The 21,801-nt window shown below is 48.8% G+C and overlaps 2 protein-coding genes across 8 annotated transcripts in view; both read right to left on the bottom strand.

The window, feature by feature from the left end:
- FATE1 (fetal and adult testis expressed 1) overlaps nt 1-14,146 on the bottom strand; it is a 31,577-nt gene extending 17,431 nt beyond the window's left edge. Inside the window, exons 1-2 of one of the 2 annotated variants that reach the window (XM_045471126.1) lie at nt 14,088-14,146; nt 9,066-9,104 (exon numbers count right to left, since the gene is read on the bottom strand). The gene's annotated coding sequence lies outside the window, so the exon portion shown is untranslated. Of the gene's footprint in view, nt 1-7,406; nt 7,467-9,065; nt 9,105-14,087 lie in introns of those variants that run through there. The other variant, XM_045471127.1, reaches the window with a different exon arrangement.
- On the bottom strand, nt 1,925-15,134 carry PRRG3 (proline rich and Gla domain 3). Of its 6 annotated transcripts, none has more exons than XM_045471125.1 (4): nt 15,051-15,134; nt 9,066-9,104; nt 7,864-8,024; nt 1,925-7,477 (listed from the first exon to the last, which is right to left on the bottom strand). In XM_045471125.1, exons 2-4 carry the CDS (start codon nt 9,070-9,072, stop codon nt 6,950-6,952), a joined length of 696 nt encoding a protein of 231 aa, XP_045327081.1. In that variant the 5' UTR covers nt 9,073-9,104; nt 15,051-15,134; the 3' UTR covers nt 1,925-6,949. The 6 variants fall into 6 exon arrangements, with proteins under 6 accessions (XP_045327081.1, XP_045327076.1, XP_045327078.1 ...); XM_045471120.1 differs by lacking the exon at nt 15,051-15,134 and adding an exon at nt 14,891-15,022 and having other exon boundaries at nt 7,864-8,048; XM_045471122.1 differs by lacking the exon at nt 15,051-15,134 and adding an exon at nt 14,891-15,021.
- Between the last annotated feature and the right edge of the window lie 6,667 nt (nt 15,135-21,801).

Below are 21,801 nucleotides of genomic sequence, written 5' to 3'. Positions count from 1 at the left end.
AGGAAGAGCATGTGATGACACAGGCAGAAAAGGATGGTCTAGAAGCCAAAGGGAAAGGCCTTAGAAACCAACCTTGCCAACACCTGGATCTCAGACTTCCACCTTCTAGAACTGTAAGAGAATACATCTGTGTCTTTTAAGTCATCCAGTCTGTGGCACTTCATTATGGCAGCCCAAGTAAACTAACACATTTGAAGGTTGGGTTCTGGTTGGAGAATATAATCAATCAACACACTTTATTTCATTGAACACTGTGAGCCACCATGCCAAGTTCTGAGGAAGAACTAGGGAGAAAAAACTTTTACAGGTTCTCTGCCCTGTGGAATTAATAGTTGGGCAGGAGGAGGTGTGGGGATGCTGGAGGTTGGTGAATCAACAAGAAAACAAAAGCAAACTGACCTCCAAAAGAGACCAGCACTGTCATATGAGTGGCTCAGGGTGGGGCAACCACTGAAGACCTGAGCTCACATGATGATGGCAGCACTTCCTGTCTGTGAGCCATTGGCCAAATGGCATACCTCTCTGTCCTTGCTTCCCTCAGCTATCACAGGTTTGTTGGCAGGACTGTCTCAGTTAATACATGTGCAAGTCCTGGCATACCCTAAGTGCTCAATAAATGCTGATTATGATTAGTTCCAAGCACAAGTCATGGATCTTCCCACTATCCTTTCATCCCTTCACTCTGTGCAGTCTCAGACCAGCTCCTCAAAGGCTTTGGCAGTAGTACGGGATTGGGGCTTAGGGAAAGAATGACAGGATTCCAAGCCACACCCAGGAGCACAGTATCTGCACCCGCCTGCCCCGCCCCCCGCCCTGTTCCCTACTATCACTCCTTTAAATTCCTGCCCCTGACTTGCCCTCACCATCCACAAGCAATCACAGTGTCTTGCCCCTAGAACCTGTGATCTGTGGTATAGCAGGTAAACAAGAGAGGGAGACCCAATCCCTTGGAGGGTGTCCCAGCAGGACTTTGGAAGCCAGGGGTCTCTCTCACATACTGGCTTCCTTACATGGGCTACCTTGAGACTTTTAAGTCACTGCCTAGAATTTTTGTTTCTGACAAAAAGAACCTAAAGTTCAAAACCCATGTTCAGAATGTGATCCCATGTGTGTACTGAAGTCTGCTTGAAGAGTATTCATTTAACTTCTTAGCATCCCTAGAATGTTGACATTACTCAACAAGCCAGTCTGGGATAAGAATGGAACCCAACGCCTCTGGTTGCCATTTTTGGCATTCAGGCTACATATTCAATTCTCACAGGAGGTTTTAAGTTTCACTGTCATTTTCTCAACACTTCCATGGCTTTTCCTATTAAAGGGTGGATTATTTTCATTCCTGAGGATTGGCCCAACTTGCACTGGTGATATCCCATGGCCATATCTCATCCCACACCAATGCTGGGACTGTTTGTAGCTAAGACTATGCTTCCACCAAGGGGAAGCTAAGGCATCATTGCCCTCTGAATAGTCTGAGTCTTGCCATCCTCAGAATTCAAGAAGTTGAACCAAGGTGAAGCCTGAGTATTAAGTCCTACCTTCACAGGATACAGGGAAAATTCTCTGTCTCACCCCTCCCCCAACTCTGAAACCAAGCCAGGAATCTTTCTAGCAAGAGACACCTCTGTGAGTAACCAGGGATCAGGTGACAGGGAGGTTGCTAACTTGATTTGTGACAGACTTTACTAACCTCATCCCAGGGGGATGGGTCAGGATATCATCTTACAAACATGAGGACAAACTTTAGGACCCAGGATCCCTCTACTTCCTGCTTCTAAACTGGTTTGGGCTGTTTCCTTATCTACAGTCTGACTTTTGGAAAAAACAAGTTTTTTTCCAAAACAAAGTTGATGGCCCACAACCATCAACACCTCCTGCAAGTTTGGGAGTCAGCAGGGATCCAAGACAGATGAGGACAGGACACGAGTGAATGCCAGGTGCTCTTTATTATTATTAATTATCTTTTTGTACAGAAAGAGACAAAATTTAACAGCTAAACTCAACAATTATAAAAAGAGAGAGAGAGAGAGTGAATTAGAAGCAAGTGTGTTTGTTGCTCCCAGGCTCCAGTGAAATCCTGACATAGTACTGAATGTACAGATTTTCCAGCTGACATGGGTCAACACATGAATACAAGCACAGTTTAAAGTGGTATCAAAATTAATCCATTTCACAGTAATCATGTCTATAAGCTGAGTTGCACAGATCAGGGTTTCCATTGTCACAAATTCACAATCACAGAGTGAAATAGCAGGTGTGTTCAGGCCTGGGAAAGTGGCATCCGGAAGGAGAGACAGATCGGGAGGCAAAAGCAGCTGTGGGATTTGTTCCAATCTTGAATATCTGTGTTAATGCTCAGGCTGGGGGCGGGAGAAGGGCAGGCACTGTTCAACGGTCAGATGTCTCAGTACAGTGGAACAACTGTTGAGGCAATGAGTCCGAGGGGGTGTGCTATTTGGATTTCTTTGTCAGAAAAATTCCTGCTAGAGAGAGACTCACTGCCCACAGCCTGTGAAAGGAAAAGCTCCGTATGTTTAGTATTTGGGGGCAAATGATGGGAGTGGCCAGCCTGTTAGCGAAACATCTGCTTTACAGAATATTCAGCAAGATACACAGTTATATTACTTTACATTGCAAGCTAGTTCACAAACTATGTTATTCATAAGGTAAATAAAGGAGGAGAATGAAAAGCTGCAGCACCCAACATTCCCACAATGGAGAGAGACCAAGAGATCATCCTATGTGGAAAGAGCCTCACACACAAGAATCACTGAACCCCAAAGCTGAAGGCACGGTGAAGGGATCCCTGATATCTTGAGCCTTTTCTTTGAAAAATGTGCTCATTTTAACTAGATCCCTCTTACATATATGACCCTGAAAATTGACTAAAGGGAAGAATATTTCAAAAATTTCTACAGCGCAGGAATCACAGATACCATGAATTATCTGAAGTTGTGATTTTCTATAAATTCTGAATTAGTGGGCTTCAAATTAATAGGCTTTTACCATAGTTGCAGGCAGTCTGATTACAGTACTTTGAAATTAGCTAATTATACTGATTAGTATGAACACAGTTCAGTGGGGAGAATGTGCTTGTTTCTGAATCACACACTGAAAAGGTTTACTGCCCAGCTCTCCATCTCAGCCTTGAACATGAGAGCAAGACAGCACACAGGCACACTCCTCAAAACACAGAGCATAGGTGAATAAGAGCCTCTCTCTCTCCCTGTCCCCTCCTCCCATCCCCCCAGACAAAAGAACAATCTAGAGGCAGTGTTGTTTTTTCCTTCTTCTCACGGGATGCCATTTTCTTGTCAAAAGATCAACCCGCAGCCAGAGAGGAACCATCTGGCTCCAACTCCTTAACAAAAAGATACTTTCCTGTCTTGAATTCCTCATATTCAGGCTACTAGAAAGACAACATCCAACCCTTTGGGCAGATTCCTGTTTTCCCAAGCACCCTAAGGAATTCACACTAATGGCAGTGGGAATCACCAGCACAAAAGGAGGTCACTGGCCTCCAAGTCAGCCTGCTGGGTGTTACTGGGCACCTGTGCGCCTCACTCTTTCCCTTGTGCTTTCATTTTGAAAACCCCAGGTGATGGGGAGCAGCGCTGGAGGGACATGTTTGTGATTCTTGTTTTAAAAAGTCTTAAAAAGTTTTTGTTTGAAAACAAGCGACAGTCATATTTCAAGGAATTTTTTAAGCCTTTTCTCTTTTTTCTTAATGAAAAATATTGAAATAACTAGCCCCACCATTCTGAAAGTCAAGAGTCACATATTTTTTCACACAAAAAAATAAAATTAAAAAATAAAATGGTCCAGGAGTGCTTGGATCTTCTTCATCTGTTGATAACAACAGAATAGGAGCTGAGGCAGAGGACACTGTGCCAAAAGGACATGTGAGACGGGGTCCCACAGGGCAGAGGCCCATAGGATGGAGCTGCTTAGTCTTCTCACAAAACTTTTTATGAAGTGGGGACAGAAGGTGGTGACTTTGCAGGGCTTGGACAGCTAATACCAGCTCTCCTCCCTCAGGGCCCTGTCAAAAGGCTGTCCAGCCCCAGGAGGTGACATTCCTCCCTTCAGACCGGAACCCTCCTGGTACAAATATAGCCACACACCAGCTATTGTTTCAGATAAGCATATGAGAAAAGGCAATGTGCACACGTGTGCAGGCAGGCACACACACACACACACACACACACACGTCCAAAAACAACAAAAATGTGGCTACTACAGATTTAGCATTGTATCAAACCAACGTCCATACAAAGACAGAGTTTGAGAAGATATATACAGGGCATTCGTAAAAGCCAAATGTGCACCGCGAGGAGTTATGACCATTGTATACTGTACAGTCTTTTTTCTACAATGTACCGCAAAAAACAAAAACAAAAACAAAAACAAAAAACATCCCAGAGACCACGGTGGCAAGCCCACCTGGAAGAATGCTGCCAAGCACCTGAACAGAACACAGGACCCTAAGAGCTGCCTGTGAGCTCTCCCTGTAGACCCTCACTCAGCGCCTGAAGGACATAACACATGCTGTCCTCCACCAGGCCAGGTTCCTGCTTCCTGCTCCCTCCCATCTCCACCCAGCTTGGCAGGGAAGGGCTCAACAGATGCCAAAGGCAGCAGGCATTCCTTGACATACTCTCTTTGGCTCTGGTCAGTGGGGCCAATGCTTGGCTCTCTTCTCAGTGGGGAGGAGATACATAGGGGTAAGTGACTCCTCCCATGCTCCTAGGTCACACGCAGGCACCTGCCTGAGGAAGTATTGGGAAAGCTGGGCTGGCCCCTGAGCTTTAGGCTGCCCCAGGTCCTCCAACATGACCAAACACGACTGACCATGGCCTCCATTGTGGTAAAGCAGGGCCTTTGTAGGCCAAAAATACATTTGTGAGGAAGGGTAGGACTGCAGTGTTAGAGGCCCAGAGGGAGGAAAAGAGGAAGAAAGGAAAGCTGGAATGCCACCAGGTCAGCACCTCGGGCATCAGGGAGCTCTCAGAGAAGGACGGGACAGAAAGTGTCAACTGGCAGGAGACCAACTGTCCAGGTTGAGACTCAACATCACAGTCACACAAAGGCCTCCACTAAGACTGGTCCCTTATAAGCTACACATTTCTAGAAGAATCTTCCTAAGGGAAAACTGCACTGGCTCCCTGGTGCTTTAAGAACTGCACAGGCATTAGCTCAGTCAGCCTCAAATAGGCCTGGGAGGTAGGGGGAGGGATAGAAAACCCCAGCCACCGAGTCAAGTTGTCCAAGCTGGTGGACTCATTGGGATAAGAACAGAAGCCTCCTAACTTGAAGCATGTCCCTGGGAAAGACTTCAGGACTGGAGGGGCCTCCAGAAGTCATCTGTAGCCTCAAGGCAGGGCTTCATTCAGAGAATGAGGCCTGATGCCTGCCTCAGAGAGCTGTTTTGACAGAAAGAAGCTTGTCTTCTCAGTGGGTTTGAAACTGCTGTGGTTGCCAATAGACCCTGGCTTTGCACTCTTTTGGGCCCCACAAAAATTTGCTACATTTTTTAAAGCACCACAGACAAAAAATGATTTGGCACGGAGGCCAGGAGGATGGACATGCAAGGGTGGGGGAGGCGGTGTCGAGAGTCTTTCGCATGGTCACAGTTAAAGGCTGGGTCACTTCTGCCCCCCTACTGTCCAAAGCCTCACTGAAATGCACAGGCAGCCTCTGGGCCACAGAAAGGGGTTATTAAAAATGCCAGCACCTGGCAACACCCTGGATGGGCCTTTGACCCCAGGTCACAGGCTTCCCCATCTCCCTTGTCAAGAAATTTCTAAAAAGGAACACTTCAGGATCTTTTCCCCAGGTGGGCACCATTATTAAGGAGAAATCAATCATCTGAAGTTCAAGTTCAACTCATTGCACCTACTTGTGAAAAGGGAAAAATCCTAAAAGTTCAAAGCCAGAAAGCACAGTGCTGAGGAGGCCAAGTTCATGGGTTTAAGCATCCCATGGGCCAATCAACCTCATTAGGAGAAAACTTCAGCTCTCTGCTCCAGCCTGTAGCCCCAACCACACAGAGGCCATGGGCTTCCCAGGCAGGGTCACCAGCATTAGTTTTTCCAGGGCTATAATTGGGCTCATGCCAGTGGGTAGCAGTTTTAGCACAGCCAGTACACATCTGGAAAGCCAAGGTCTTCAGGAGGCCAAGCACACTAGAAGCAGAGCTAGCCTCCAGGATGGCAAAGTTCATGTGGGCCTCGTGTTCAATCTGGCAGCCGGGCCCCTGCCTCTCATCCTTCACACACCCTGCCCTCCTTTCAGCTTGCTCTAGATATTCCTTTTAATCTGGAGTCGGGGCAGATGTTGGGGCAGGGGAGTATCACAGAGCTGACTTCCCCCAGTCACCTATAAATGGCCCGTTATATTGTTTTGTTTTATTGTGTTGGTCATTTATTTGTTATTACTGTTTTTGTTTTTTGTTCAGTCCTGTCCCTGTCCTCAAAATGTAAGCAAGGACAGAAAGCACAGGACTGTTGAGGAAAGGGTGTTGCTGAAGGGCTAGCTTCTCTCCCTCATCTCTGTGGCCTAGGCATCCAAACACAGACAGGTCTCCAGCCAGCTGCACAGCCCCAGGGCCTGAGCCTATGGACATTCTGGCCACAATCAACTCAATGGTCTAATACCTTTGGCATAAGAGAAGCCAGTTCCTGATGAGAGGACAGCATGGCAGGAGCATGGGAGCTTCTGGAAGAGCTGGACTCTCTGGCCTGTAGCTCTCCCCAGGGGCTTTGATGCAGGTGTGTTCCCTACCCCCCTCCACCTGTCTCTGACAACTGACTTCCTACAAATCCACGGTTAGGAAATTATTTGGCAACAAGGAGGCTAAGGCTGTTTTGTGGTGGCACAGTCTTTAAGAAGTTAAAAATAAAATAAGAGACCCCTGAAAGAGGCTTTCATACTGGACAGGACATGAGTCCTACTACTTGTCTGAGCCAGGGTTGGTGGCCACTATCTCCTCATACTTTGGGGGTGGGTCACTGTAAGAGACACTTGCCTCCTCACTGCTGCTCTCCTGGGGTGCAGTTACCTCCTCGTAGGATGGGGGAGGGGTGGCACTGGACAGCCTGGAGAGAGAGAGCTCAGGGAGGTAGAGGGTGCTCTCAAGGCGGACCGTGGTTCTGCCCCCTCGACTAGGTCCCAGCACCACCTGAGGATTGCTCCCTGCCTCACGGTGCGCAGAGGACTCCCCCTGGCTATGCACAGTGCCCCGGTACACCATGACCCGGGGGAGGCTGTGCCCTGCGCGACTGGCTAGGTACCGGTTCTGAGCATACGAGGGGTGATGTCGTGTGGCTTTCTGCAGCTGGCACCTCCAGATGATGAACAAGGCAATGACAATCAGCAACGCCACCCCCAGAAGGGGAACGACCACATACATGGCATCTGGGCTTTGTGTAGGGTCTCGAACTGAGTAGACTGCATTCGGGTACCCCTTCCAGAACTCCATCTACAAAAGAAAAATGGCCACTTACATTTATATGCAAGAGCTCATGCCCCAGCTGGACCTCAGAGACCTTCAGCAAGTCTGGTGTGTTTGGCAGGGCCTGCGGCTGCTCCCCACCCTACTGCATCTGACTGGCTTCCGAGGCCTATCAGAGAGGCTATGTAATGCACCCAGGATAAAGGACAACGCTCCCAAGTGAAGAGGTCCCCATAATCAGGCAGCTGGGACTCTGAAGACATGTTGTCTGTCCTTCTATGGCCCCAGTGGCCCTGCCTTAGACTGGACTGGCTTTCCTTTATTGCTTCTGACTGGTGTGAGATACCAGGGCCTGCTTTTGTTATTCCTGAGGCTCCCCCTGCTCCCAGAAGCTACCCCAGAACAGTACATGCCGTTTTCTCTTTGTCCTCAAACACCTCCTTGACCTCCTCGTAGCTGCAGACCTCCTCCATGCACTCTCGCTCGATGGTACCCTGGCGCAGCTCCTCCAGGAATTCATTGGCACGAGGGAACCGTTTCAGGACAGAATGGGCATTCTTGGCCTCCAGAAACACTGAAGAGAGAGCTGCACTGAAGCCTGGAATAGGGAGGCACCCAGGGGCTCCTTCAAACCAGACTCAGCCCAGACACAGAAACACAGTGACAAAGGAAAGCAAGACACAACCAGTGGGCAAGACACCACCCCAGATATGACTAGCCCCTTGTAAAAGGGATGAAAGTGCCAACTGTCTGTGATGCCATGATGTATCTGCTTAGAATACCATGAACCCAGCAAGACTCAGGCCTCTGGTGTTATGGAGGAAAATGGGATCTGAGAGGGAGGTGCTTGTTGCACAAGAACAATGGACATGAAGGATTTTGAGTATTGTAGTCAACACAGAGAAAGTAGCCAGTATCTTCTGCCTCACCTCAAAAAGAGAACATCAGAGCCCTTATCATGAGAATTGGCTCCCCTATAGACTGATGCTGGTGACCAATACCAAATCACCCCATAGCAGTCTACCAGGGTGGCGTCCGTCCACCTGAAAGGCCACCTGTGCCGTCACCAACAGCCTAGCCCCAAACAGTCTACTACAAACCCAATCTGGGCTAGATCGAGGCACTGGATGCATACGAATCTAAGAGTGCCTCTGGAAAGAAGGTAGCAGGGAGAATATAAGTCTTTGTAGACTGGGCACAGATGCTTCCTGCAAAAATGTCATTGAGTGCTAGCCATATCGACTTATTCCAAAGGAAAGGACCCAGCTACAGTCAAACTACCTGGCATAGTATCAGCTATATGCCTCCGTAAGCCTGAGCTCGGTCTCCTGCCAACCAGCCCCTTGCAGTGAAGCAAGCAGGGCTTTACCAACAAGCAGGTACCCTTTCCCATGGCCTGTCATAGTAGTTTCTCTCATAGTGGACAAGTGAGCACATACTCCAGAAGGGAACCAGAGTTGAGAGGACAAACTTGCTACCCAGACGATGAGACAGGGGCCACAGGGACACACTCAGGATGGGAAAGCTGGAAAGGACTTGAAAAGTAAGCATGCACCTTTCCTGCGAGCCCCTGGGTAGGCCCTTCACCCCTCAGCCTGGCCCCTGAAAAACTCACCTGCCATCGCTGCTCCCTTAGATCCCGTGTCTCACTTGCCTGGCAAAGGAGAAAAGCAGAGTCACAATTAAATCACACCCCCAAAGCCTACAGCGCAGCCGTTTGACCCTGAGATGTGGCCCCTACCCCTTCTAGCCTGGTCAAAGGTCAAAGCAACACCTCATGAGGCACATTACCTCCTAGGCCACTCACAGCTCTATTACTTTCCATACTTCCCCAAGCTCTCTTCCCAGAGTTACCTGCCTGAGGCCCAGCAGAGCCCAAAGCTAACCTTTGGGCTCTTTCTCCCACAAACAGTTTCTGAGGGTCTAGAAGACCTAAGGGTTGGCTTCATTCTGAAAGAAAGAAAGAAAGAAAGAAAGAAAGAAAGAGAAAGAGATAGAAAGAAAGAAAGAAAGAAAGAGAAAGAGATAGAAAGAAAGAAAGAAAGAAAGAGAAAGAGATAGAAAGAAAGAAAGAAAGAAAGAGAGATAAGAAAGAAAGAAAGAAAGAAAGAAAGAAAGAAAGAAAGAAAGAAAGAACTTCCCACAGGCCAAGTTTCTTCTTTCCTCACCTCTCTCAAAAAATCTTTGCGAAAAACTGAGAGCTTTTTCCCTGAGATCAGGAACACGACAGAGATGCCCACTCTCACCGCTGTTGTTTAATATAGTGTTGGAAGTGCTAGCATCAGCAATCAGACAACAAAAGGAAATCAAAGGCATCAAAATTGGCAAAGATGAAGTCAAGCTTTCGCTTTTTGCAGATGACATGATATTATACATGGAAAATCCGATAGACTCCACCAAAAGTCTGCTAGAACTGATACATGAATTCAGCAAAGTTGCAGGATACAAAATCAATGTACAGAAATCAGTTGCATTCTTATACACTAACAATGAAGCAACAGAAAGACAAATAAAGGAACTGATCCCATTCACAATTGCACCAAGAAGCATAAAATACCTAGGAATAAATCTAACCAAAGATGTAAAAGATCTGTATGCTGAAAACTATAGAAAGCTTATGAAGGTAATTGAAGAAGATATAAAGAAATGGAAAGACATTCCCTGCTCATGGATTGGAAGAATAAATATTGTCAAAATGTCAATACTACCCAAAGCTATCTACACATTCAATGCAATCCCAATCAAAATTGCACCAGCATTCTTCTCAAAACTAGAACAAGCAATCCTAAAATTCATATGGAACCACAAAAGGCCCCGAATAGCCAAAGGAATTTTGAAGAAGAAGACCAAAGCAGGAGGCATCACAATCCCAGACTTTAGCCTCTACTACAAAGCTGTCATCATCAAGACAGCATGGTATTGCCACAAACACAGACACATAGACCAATGGAATAGAATAGAAACCCCAGAACTAGACCCACAAACGTATGGCCAACTCATCTTTGACAAAGCAGGAAAGAACATCCAATGGAAAAAAGACAGTCTCTTTAACAAATGGTGCTGGGAGAACTGGACAGCAACATGCAGAAGGTTGAAACTAGACCACTTTCTCACACCATTGACAAACATAAACTGAAAATGGATAAAGGACCTGAATGTGAGACAGGAAACCATCAAAACCCTAGAGGAGAAAGCAGGAAAAGACCTCTCTGACCTCAGCCGTAGCAATCTCTTACTCGACACATCCCCAAAGGCAAGGGAATTAAAAGCAAAAATGAATTACTGGGACCTTATGAAGATAAAAAGCTTCTGCACAGCAAAGGAAACAACCAACAAAACTAAAAGGCAACCAACGGAATGGGAAAAGATATTTGCAAATGACATATCAGACAAAGGGCTAGTATCCAAAATCTATAAAGAGCTCACCAAACTCCACACCCGAAAAACAAATAACCCAGTGAAGAAATGGGCAGAAAACATGAATAGACACTTCTCTAAAGAAGACATCCGGATGGCCAACAGGCACATGAAAAGATGCTCAACGTCACTCCTCATCAGGGAAATACAAATCAAAACCACACTCAGATATCACCTCACACCAGTCAGAGTGGCCAAAATGAACAAATCAGGAGACTATAGATGCTGGCGAGGATGTGGAGAAACGGGAACCCTCTTGCACTGTTGGTGGGAATGCAAATTGGTGCAGCCACTCTGGAAAGCAGTGTGGAGGTTCCTCAGAAAATTAAAAATAGACCTACCCTATGACCCAGCAATAGCACTGCGAGGAATTTACCCAAGGGATACAGGAATACTGATGCATAGGGGCACTTGTACCCCAATGTTGATAGCAGCACTCTCAACAATAGCCAAATTATGGAAAGAGCCTAAATGTCCATCAACTGATGAATGGATAAAGAAATTGTGGTTTATATACACAATGGAGTACTACAGGGCAATGAGAAAGAACGAAATATGGTCCTTTGTAGCAACGTGGATGGAACTGGAGAGTGTGATGCTAAGTGAAATAAGCCATACAAAGAAAGGCAGATACCATATGTTTTCACTCTTATGTGGATCCTGAGAAACTTAACAGAAACCCATGGAAGAGGGGAAGGAAAAAAAAAAAAAAAGAGGTTAGAGTGGGAGAGAGCCAAAGCATAAGAGACTCTTAAAAACTGAGAACAAACTGAGGGTTGGTGGGGGGTGGGAAGGAGGGGAAGGTGGGTGATGGGTGTTGAGGAGGGCACATTTTGGGATGAGCACTGGGTGTTGTATGGAAACCAATTTGACAATAAATTTCATATATTGAAAAAAAAATCTTCGCACTTTTGAATTGGAAAGGATCTCAGAGAGATGGGGTCTTAGGTGAGGCCAAGCACACCAACAGTGACAGAGACAGGATGCATTTTGTGGAACTAACTTTGCTCACAGTGGCAAGTCCCAGATACCTCTAGGGACAAGCACGCTCCTGGAAAACAGGCAGCATGCATTGAAGAAGCAGGTACTGGCAAAGCTTAACATGGCAACAACAACTATGTCAAAAGTCATGGCCCAAACCCACATGACTCACTGTGTTTGTCTGCACCAGACACAGTGCCCAGGATCTTCTGAAACTAACTCTCTCTCTCCTCTCCTTGCATTAAGGAACACTGCAGTGGAGTACCAGGACAGTGACTGGCGTGACCAAAACTGAGATGCTAAGTCAATGCAAGGGTTGCCTCTAATGTGAGCTATTGTCCAAAAGCCTCACTCCTGCTCAGGAATTATCCAGCCACAATGTAAACCATAGCCACAGCACACTGCTCTCCCCCAACACAGACTCCCACTCATGCACGTATTCCAGAGCACTGACCAAGCTGTCCACATCTGGGAGCAATCACCCTGCTGCTCCCCTCCCCAAGAAGAAGCTCTGGTTTTATGACTAACATGATGTAAGACACGCGAACGGTGTAACCCGCTATGCCGCCCTTTTTGCCTAGGCTGCCAGGAAGTTCAGCGTTAACATTGATCACCAAGCACAAACATTCTAGAAGCCCAGCTGTTGAGCACATATGCTTCTCCTTTGCAACAGGGCATACATTTTTCTATTTAGGTGGTCAGAGTCTTATGTATTTTTAAAATATACCTTCTAATTCTTTTGGCAAACAGGTAGGATATAAATCATAAATAAAATTAAAGCTAAAGGAAAAACAGCAAATATAACATCCATCTATGGAAACACCACGTCAAGGGGGATTTTGTCTTTTGAATTCCACAACAATCCCACCCAAAACTATCAGTGAGTGAACCTGTTAACAGATGGGTCTACCATTGTAAGATAAGTTGGCCCTCAATGTTTTAGAGTGAAGACGGAATATTAATCCTAATTTCTGCTTCATTATGGATCTCTGGGGTTCCCCTAGGGCCAATGCCACTCATGAGGTGAGCCTAACAGCAATGGTTTTGACTGAATTAAATACGGAGCTGTTGTGTCAGGGTATGAAAAGAGTGAGTAAAGGCTGTACCAATAAGTGAAGATACAAAAACATACGTTTCATTTTTTATCAAAGAGAACTGCAGTGTTGTTCATTTGTATGTGGAAAAATTACGTAACAGCTTACATATAGCCACCTCTTGTCCCAAACACATCCGACTTTGGTGCATGCACACCCACACATGTCATAGCCATGGATGAGTGTTCTCCTGACACCTGATGAAGTCATTAGTTCATTTTTAAGCTTCAAACAAGCCAGGAACTCCCCCCAAACAGCTCACAGGGCATGGCCCACTCCATTAACAATTCTGTAGTCACCATCACTGCTGCTACTGCTGCTGCTGCCGCTGCCATGAAGCCGCCTCCCCCTCCTTCCCCAAAATTTAGCGCCTGCTTCTTCCCCTATAAATACACCATCAATAGGGCATTGCTATGGCAACAGCGAGGAAGCATGAGGGCTCCACGACAGAGAATGCTGCTGCAGTCACGCATGTACATGTCCCTCCTACCCCTGGTGGATATTGTAAGGCTGATTGTAGGCCGGAGGAATTTTTAACCCACTCCCCTCAGGAACACAACTGAATCCTGAAAGCCTGGAAAGGAAGGAAGGCAGGGACTGGCCACCACCAAGACCTTCCTTAACCTCAGCCTGAGCTGAAGCTTCCAAATCAACAGCACTGTGAAACATCACTCCCCAAAGTCCCTCGCATGGGGATAGGAAGCCATCAGAGCACCGGGTGTCCCAAGAGGTGGCCTCCACACCACTTCTCCAAATCCTCACCCTTTTCATTCCCCTCACTCAGAACTGGTCGCCAGGAAAGGCTTCTGTGATCAGCAAATCTCATGAGTCATCAACCCACCCAGTGCCATGGAACTCCCAAATTACGCTCAAACTCAAACTCTGGGCCCTCCTTGTCCCCTTCCACTCATGCCAACCCCTAAAGTGCCCATCCTTGCCCACTGTCGCCCGCCAGCAGCGCCCTGCCCACGAATTCCAGCTTCTGGCCCAGCTAGACTCTTCTCCTGGGTCTGCTCAAGACCCCAAACGCCTTGGCCCGTTTGGGCCTCCAGATCCTCCCCCAACAGTGCCCCGCGCCCAGCTCAGTGGCCCTGGACACAGAACCATGCCCTCGGGGCTGGAACACCCAACCCAAACGGCCTCACCGTTCTCTGGGCCCAGGAGGCGGCCGCCCAGTTTGCGCACGCAGCCTGCCACCTCGCTGCGGCGCCTCTTCCAGCAGGGCCCCTGTCCCCGCCCACCTGCTCCCCGTCGGCCAAGCCCCCGGCCCAGCCCAGCCGTCTCCTCCCTCCCTCCCTCCCCGCCCGCCGGCCTCCCGACACCCCGGGGGCCCCCAGGTCGGCCCGGCCAAGGCCAGGGCCGAGGTGCACCTGGAGCTCCCGCCCCTTGCAGCCGGGCGCCTGGGCCCTGCCCGTTACCTCGGCACCCCCCTGCCCCTGCTCTCCTCTGGGGACTCCGCCGCTGCCCGCCCCCACGCCCCGCTGCGCCAGGTCTGGCCTCGCGCCCCGCGCCTTGCGCGCCACCCTCGAGCGCCACGACCACCGTGCCCTGATCGCCAGGCCGCGATCGTCGCGCCGCACCGCGAGCCGGGCCGCCAGGCCGAGGACAGGAGAGGGGTGGGGGTGAGGAGAGCGGGCCGAGGGGGAGGGAGGGCGGGCCAGCAAGCTGGGCCGGAGGGGCGGCGGCGCGCACCAAGCACCGCGCGCCCGCGCCCCAGTCCGCCGGCGCCGCCCCTGCCCCCGCCCGTGCCGCGGGGGGCGGGGCCTGGTCGGCGGGCCAGGGGTGCACCAAGGACCCCTGGCCAAAGGTGCTGGCCCCGTCGTGCCTCCGGGCGCTGGCCCTCGGAAGCCCAGGCGCTATAGCGGGCTGGGGCAGCCGCTCCCAAGGCCCACGCGCCAGGGGGCCCCGCGCAGCGAACCCTCCCCAACTGTCCCCTACCCAGGCTCACCTGTCATTGTGGCCAGCCCGCCCCCGAGTGCCAGCCGAGAAAAGAAGGGGCTCAGGCCAGCAGCCTGGGCCCACCTAGCAGGGCTCCAGCGAGCCCGCAGAAGGGCTGGGTTGAGGCTGCGTTCTGCCAATGACTGGGTGACCTTGGCTTCTTCACTTACCTCCTCCCCACCCTGCCCTAGGACGGCAGGCTTCTCTCCTGTCAAATCTGGTAAATGGGGAGAATCCTGCCTCCCTCGCGGGGCTGCAGCGAAATAAAGGAGGAAATGGGCTTGGGAAACTCTTAAGGCGCAGAAAGGGGAGAGGAAGGGGAGCGCCGGGGGTGGGGGTGGGGGTGGGGCGGGGAAGGGGCTCAGGAGGCCGCGCTATGGGAGGTTCAGCATGACAGGACCAGATGCTGGTAGATGACACTAGTCCAAGGAGAACCACGCAAAGAGGTGGAATGCTGAGGGAGGGCAGGACGGTTCTGGGGGAGCTCGGGGTATGAGTTTACCAAAGCTTCCGAGGAGGGGTCCAGTGCACCCTGCTGGGTTTTCTGGGTTCTTTTTGTTCTCTGCACCTCTGGAGCCCACTTTGCAACTGGAGCGAGCGCCCCACCCCCACCCTTTTCCCTATTCTGGTGTTTGGGGCAGAATGATCCTGAGAAGGCATGCCCTGAACTATCCCCCACACCCATTCCAGGCAGAGAAACACCAACCTGCCCTGCCGCCAGGGACATGGAAAATAGGGGGAGAGGCCTCCATCACCCCAGACCTCTCCCAGTCCAGCTCTCAGAGCTCAACAGTCCTTCTGCCCCTCCCTGTCCCTGCCCTTCCCTCTCCTTCCCCTTCCCCCACTCCTAATGGCGCTTGCCCCTCCATATCTGCCGCCTGTTCTCAGAGTCTTCCTCTGGCTTGCTTGGTCTTGCAGGGCTACAGAAGCCCTTTTTTTTTTCCCCAGTACAGCCCCTCTGTGTTCTCCTGGATGAAAGCAGGAGGGAGGGCCACACTCCCTGGCCTGTGGGGTAGGCTTTCACGGAAAAAAATCAAGATCACCTGGGGATAGGAGTGGGGTTCCTTTGGGGCCCCAAGGGCTGCATATGTTTTAGAGCTCCTCTCAGTTCAGGGGGAGAGAGCTTGGGCCCTTGTTGGTGAGAGAGGTGGTTTGGATCTCTTCAGAAACTTACTTCCTGGGTCTCCTAGCCCACCACCAGGTCCCCATGCCAATCTTAACCATGTGCACAGGTAACTGCACACAAGTTTCAATGTGTGAGACTAGGGTCTGTGACTTTTGCACTTCTCTCAGCACCCCCACCGGAGCTTCTAGTTCCCTCCCTGCCCAGAATGCCTTTCCTCCCACTCTCAGCCTCTGTGCACATGCTTTCATTCTTCCCACATAGCTCAGATGACATCTGTACTCAGGTCATGCAGGATTCTCTGCCCCCACCCATGCTGACTGTTCCATTCTCAGCACTCTGTCTGCAGATGCCAAGGGCGGGAAGGGAGAAGAGCAGCCCTTCTGCAGCTTGCTGTCTGCTTCACCACTTGACCAGACCACAGATCAGCTGTGGTCCCGAGCAAGTGATTTAACCTATCTGCATCTCAGTTTCCTCACCTGTCAAAGGAGAATGATGATAATAGTACCTCCCTCAAAGGTGGTGAAGAGGACAGATGGGATAACACATCAAGTGTGCCTGGTGCTGAAGTATGAGCCTAACACAGGTCAGCTTTTGCTGGCAGCCAACTGCGTCAAGTTCATTCCGTTGCTCACCTGAGCTGCACGTTTTCCTCCTCTATCTTGGGGTCAGGGACCTTGTTTCTTCATGTGTCCCTTGCATCCAACACAAAGCCTCATCCACAGCAGGCTCACAGATGCTGGCAGTGCTGAGGTCAGAGAGGCTCAATTGATGTGAGGAGCTGGACTGAAGGTCAGTCTTCAACTTACCACCAAGATGCTGTTCCCAACACTACCAGCAGCTCTGGCCCCTGCTTCTTCCCTGAGGTGAACCTGGGTCTTGGCTAACTCCAGACCTTGGCTTCTTCAGAAGGCTTTCTAACTCCCCTCAGGAGGGCTCTAGGCACTCCCAGGGACCACCTTGGGAGGGATGAAGGCCTCCATCCTCCCAAAAACTGCTTTGAGACCTTTGTCTGAATATCCCCTGGTCTGCACCAGGTGGGAAAGGCTTGGTCACTGGCTTCTCTGCCTTGGCTAGGCATGTGGCAGGTTGGTACGCTCAAGGAGCTTTATTTTCCAACCAAATTGCACTTCCCCCAGATTATTGGTGCAGTCCAGATCCTCGTTATCCAAATCCTAGAGTGATGCCATAGTCTCCCTGTGAGCTTTCACTCTCTCTCTTTCACTCTCTCTCCTCCATCACAGCCAACATGCACCCTTCTCTTATTTGCTACACTGGTGATCTCAATAAACATACCTTGGCACACATCCAAATCACATATGTAGGGCACTAAGGATTGTGGGAGGATCCACCTCTAAAAGAGTATGTAGTTGCTAATAATAATAAAATATGGCAAAAGGCAGATCATATTTCACTAAAAATTCCCAATACAGTAGAAGAGAAAAGACCTTTTACCCAACCTTCTCCAAACTTCTCACGTGCCTCTGTTCCTGATCCATATCCCATCATGCAGGACCAGCTTCAAGGGTGCATTCTCTATACTTGGTTTAAGGTTCTGCTGTCTCCATCTTGAAATTCTTTTTGAATACTTTTTGAAAAAGAGACATGCATTTTCATTTTGCACTGGGGCCCACAAAGTATACAGGCAATCTTGCCCATTGGTGACATTCTCAACATCCTCGATCCTATCCCAGCATCTGAACCACCCTACTGCTCTAGGGTGAGCTCACTCCTGATTCTTCTCCTCCTCCCCTCTGCGAGCCGTGGCCAGTCCCTCCTTTCCTCACCTCTCAGCTGCACTGATTCCATCATCTTCCTCCACATGGCATCTCCCTAACCCTATCCTTGTGTCTCTTCCTTTGTCTGAGACAAGTACCCTCTTCCAGCCTCACTCACTTTTGGCACCTCATTCTCTACCCAATCCTCATCCATCTCAGAATTGAACTCTTCTATGAACTCTTCTGCCCCCCTTCCCTTTATATCCTCACCAAGCTTCACCACATCTCTGAGTCTAAACACTGATCCTTAGCCCATAAGAGCCCCAATTCATCTTTGTACATTGATTAACCAACTAATCAAGTATCATGGGCTAAATTGTGCCCTCCCCAATTTACATATTGAACTCTTAACCTCCTTACCTTAGAATGTGACTATATTTGGAGATAAGCTCTTTACAGAGGTCATTAAATTAAAATGACATTATTGAGGTGGGCCCTACTCCAATCTGTCTGATGCCCATATGAGAAGAGGAGATTAGGACACAGGCACACATATGAGAAACCATGTGAAGGCACCAGGAGAAAGCAACCATCTAGAAGCCAAGGAGAGAGGCCTCTGAATAAACCAATTCTAACAATGCTTTGATCCCAGACTTCTGGCCTCCAAAATTATGAGAAAATAAGTTTCTGTTGTTGAAGCCAACCTGTGGTACTTTGTCATGGCAGGCCAAGCAAATTAAGACATCAAGTATTTACTCACTGCTATTATGTGCCAGCTAGTATTCTAGGACCTGGGATTACAGGAGCCAATACAACAAACAAACGGTCCTATCCTCATGAAGTTTAGACAAGAAAACAAAGAAGTCAAAGATATGGGATGTTAAGTAATGATTGGTGCTATGGAGAACAATGAAACAGAGAAGGGTCTTGGAGTGTGGAGTATTTAGATACAGTGGTCAGGGAAGACCCCACTGAGGAGATGGCATTTGAGTCAAGACCCAAAGGATATGAGGGGCCATAATGCTCTAGGTTGTGGGATCCACATGTGCCAGAGCCCTGGAATCAGGGGCATGCCTGGCACATCCTGGGGGCAACCAGTAGGCTGATGTGCTGCACTGGAGGGACTGAGAGAGGAGGACAGTGGGGATGAAGCTAGGGAGGCTTCAACAGAGGGTGATGAGAGATTGTGCAGGGCCTTGCATCCCATTGTGAGGCCTTTGGCTATTAGGGTGATATGGAGAGACCTTGAGGGGCAATGTGATGTCTATTTTCATACAAGTGATCACTCTGGCTGATCTCTAAGAAAAGGTTAAAGAAAGACAAGAGTTGAAGCAGGAGACTATTTTGGGACTCTTGAAATAATCCAGGTGAGAGACAATGGTGTTTTACACCAAGTGACACAGTGGAGGCAGTGAGAGGTATGCAGATTCTGGATAGGTGTTGATGACAGATTGGTATTAGGCTATGACGGAAAGACAGGAGTCAAGGACAGCTCTCAGGGTTTTAGCCAGAGGAACAGGAAGGATGAAGGTACATTAACTGAATTGAGAAAGACAGTAATAGGATCAGTTGGATGAAGGAGTGTGGAGTTCAGGGACAACATCAGTGCTGCAGATATAATTGGAGAAAGAATACCATGTACTCGATATTAAAAATCATGAGACAGGATGAGGTCAATCAGGGGGTGAGCATAGAAAAAGCAAAGCAACCCAAGAACCAAGCCATGAGTAGCCCAACATTTAGAGGTGGGACAGATGAAAAGGAACCAGCAAATGAGACTGGGAAAGAAGGAACAGCGAGGTAGGGGGAAGCCAGCAGAATGTAGACCCAACTGAAGAAAGTGGAGGTTTGACCACTTTCTTCAGTGGAAGGAAGGATTGACCAATTATTCAAATCCCACTGACTAGACTAGTAATAAGACAAAGAATTGATCACTGTGTTTAACAATGTGGAGGTCATTGATGGCCTTTGAGAACAATTTCCATGGAGATGCAGGGGCATACAGGCGGATCAGAGTGTTTTCAATCAAGAGTAGGAAAAGAGAAATTGGAAACAGTGATGACTGACAACTCTTTTGAGGAGTTGAGCTGCAAAGTAGAGCAGAGAAATAGGAGAGTGGTGGTTGTAGGAATATGAGGAAATAAGATAAAAGTATTTTATTAGGGATGCCTGGGTGGCTCAGTCAGTTAAGCCTCTGACTTTGGCTCAGGTCATGATCTCGCAGTTCGTGGGTTTGAGCCCTGCATCAGGCTCTCTGCTGACAGCTCAGAGCCTGGAGCCTGCTTCAGATTCTGTGTCTGCCACTCTCTTGCTTGTACACACACACGCACGTGCACACACACACACACACACACACACACAGTCTCTCTCTCGAAAATAAAACATTTTTTAAAAACTAAGTATTTTTTAAAATGGGAGAAATTATGGCATGGTAACATGTTTATGTGCCAATGGGCCAGTAAAGAAGGAAAAAGTTGATGCAGGAAAAAGATGCACAGATGCAGGGAGGAGGGAGAGGTGGTGGTGGAGCTTGGAGCAGTTGTCTTCTGGTGGCTTCTCTTCTCAGTGAAACAGGAAGCCAGGCTAGTAGCTGGGAGTGGGGGTAGGAGAGGAGTATCAGTGGTTTTAGGAGAAAAGGCTTGAAACAGTGTTCTGGGAGGAAGGAAGCCTGGATATTGTATGGAAACATAGCATGATTGCTGGGCTGCATTAAGGGTTCACTTGAGGTTAATTTAAAGTGTAATTACTCAGCATGTCTCCATGCTTTCCACCAACCACATTCAATCTCAGGGGTGCAGACCCAGAGTAGGTGGAAAGTTGGATTTTAACTGGGTTGAGTTTTGCTACATAAATACAAATAAATGGCAGAAGGACATGGGAGTTTTGTGTGGATTCTTGGGAGAAATTATGATGGTGATTGATCATGGATTAATGGGTAAGAAGAGAAGTAAGGATAGAGTCAGTGTTTGGTGAATGGCAGTGAAAACAACAGTAGCATTGTTGGCTGAAGGGTCCCAGTGGCAGTCAAAAGATTGCTGGAGTTCTTGTAGTATTAAAAGAAATGAGCTGGCTTTCAGAGAGTGGGATATGGAGGTTATGGAGATATGGTGGTGACAGATAACGGCAAGAGCTCAGGATATGACCACAAGCATAAGGAGGAGGGAGAGAGTATTGGTGGAGAGTAGGTCAAGAGACTGAGAGACAAGGGGTTTGAATCATTTCTGTGGGTATTGAAATCACCAAGAATGTACGTATTTAACAACCTCTTATACCAGACCCCTTGAAGCGTTCTCCTTCCAAATCTCTTATTCCATTCCTTGGTTTCATTGTGAACCTGAGAGGCATACCATTCCCGAGCTTCACCTGTTCCCAGAGCCTCCCTCCTCCCTCAATCTCACTTGTCCTGAAGGTCACCCCACCACTAAGCTTACACCCTAGCACGTGCCATATTCCATGTCCCAAACTACCATGCCTTCCCTGAGCCTTACCCCTGAACATTTAACTGAGCACCTACTACTATGTACCAGGTGCTACGCCTGGTGCTGGTGACATAAAGGTGAATCAAACAGACCAAGGTCTGCTCTGCTTCCATTCTGGTTGGAGAAGAGAAACAATAAACTAGCAAACACAGAGAATACTTAAGAAGGTAGTTGGTAGATGTACAGTAGAGGAAAACAAAGCTGGGAATAGGGACAGGGGGAGCCAGGTCATTCTGTTTCTAACCCCTGCCTAGAGCCTCCCAGTCTGTGGACTGCTCACCCCAGGCCAGCTCATGGTGATAATGTGTAGCTTCATCCATGCTCCCAGAGTCTGCCCATTCCAACCCCAGCAGTGACCTTCACCTCTTTCTTGGGCTTGACCCCCAGATCAGCCCCCAGTGACATCCATGATTCTCATCTATTCCTCAACCCTCACCTGAGCTTTATCATTGTGCTTCATCTATTCCCTAAGTTTCATGTCCAGAGTCTTGCTTCTTCCATAAAGCTCCCCCAGCCCTGACCATCTCTCCTACACAGAGCTTCTTCCCATTCCATCCCTCAGCCCCACCTCCATCCTGGATCCAGACCCCATCTGGTCCTA

Source organism: Leopardus geoffroyi, chromosome X, assembly GCF_018350155.1.
Source record: "Leopardus geoffroyi isolate Oge1 chromosome X, O.geoffroyi_Oge1_pat1.0, whole genome shotgun sequence".
NCBI lineage: Eukaryota > Metazoa > Chordata > Mammalia > Carnivora > Felidae > Leopardus > Leopardus geoffroyi.
This window is presented reverse-complemented; position numbering and strand designations above follow the sequence as displayed.

Bases quoted from the DNA above. Each gene is read 5' to 3' on its own strand.
- PRRG3 (XM_045471120.1), bottom strand. The intron at 7,478-7,863 runs GCATGTACTGTT...TTTCTTTTGTAG, and splicing joins TTGAGGACAAAGAGAAAACG to ATGGAGTTCTGGAAGGGGTA.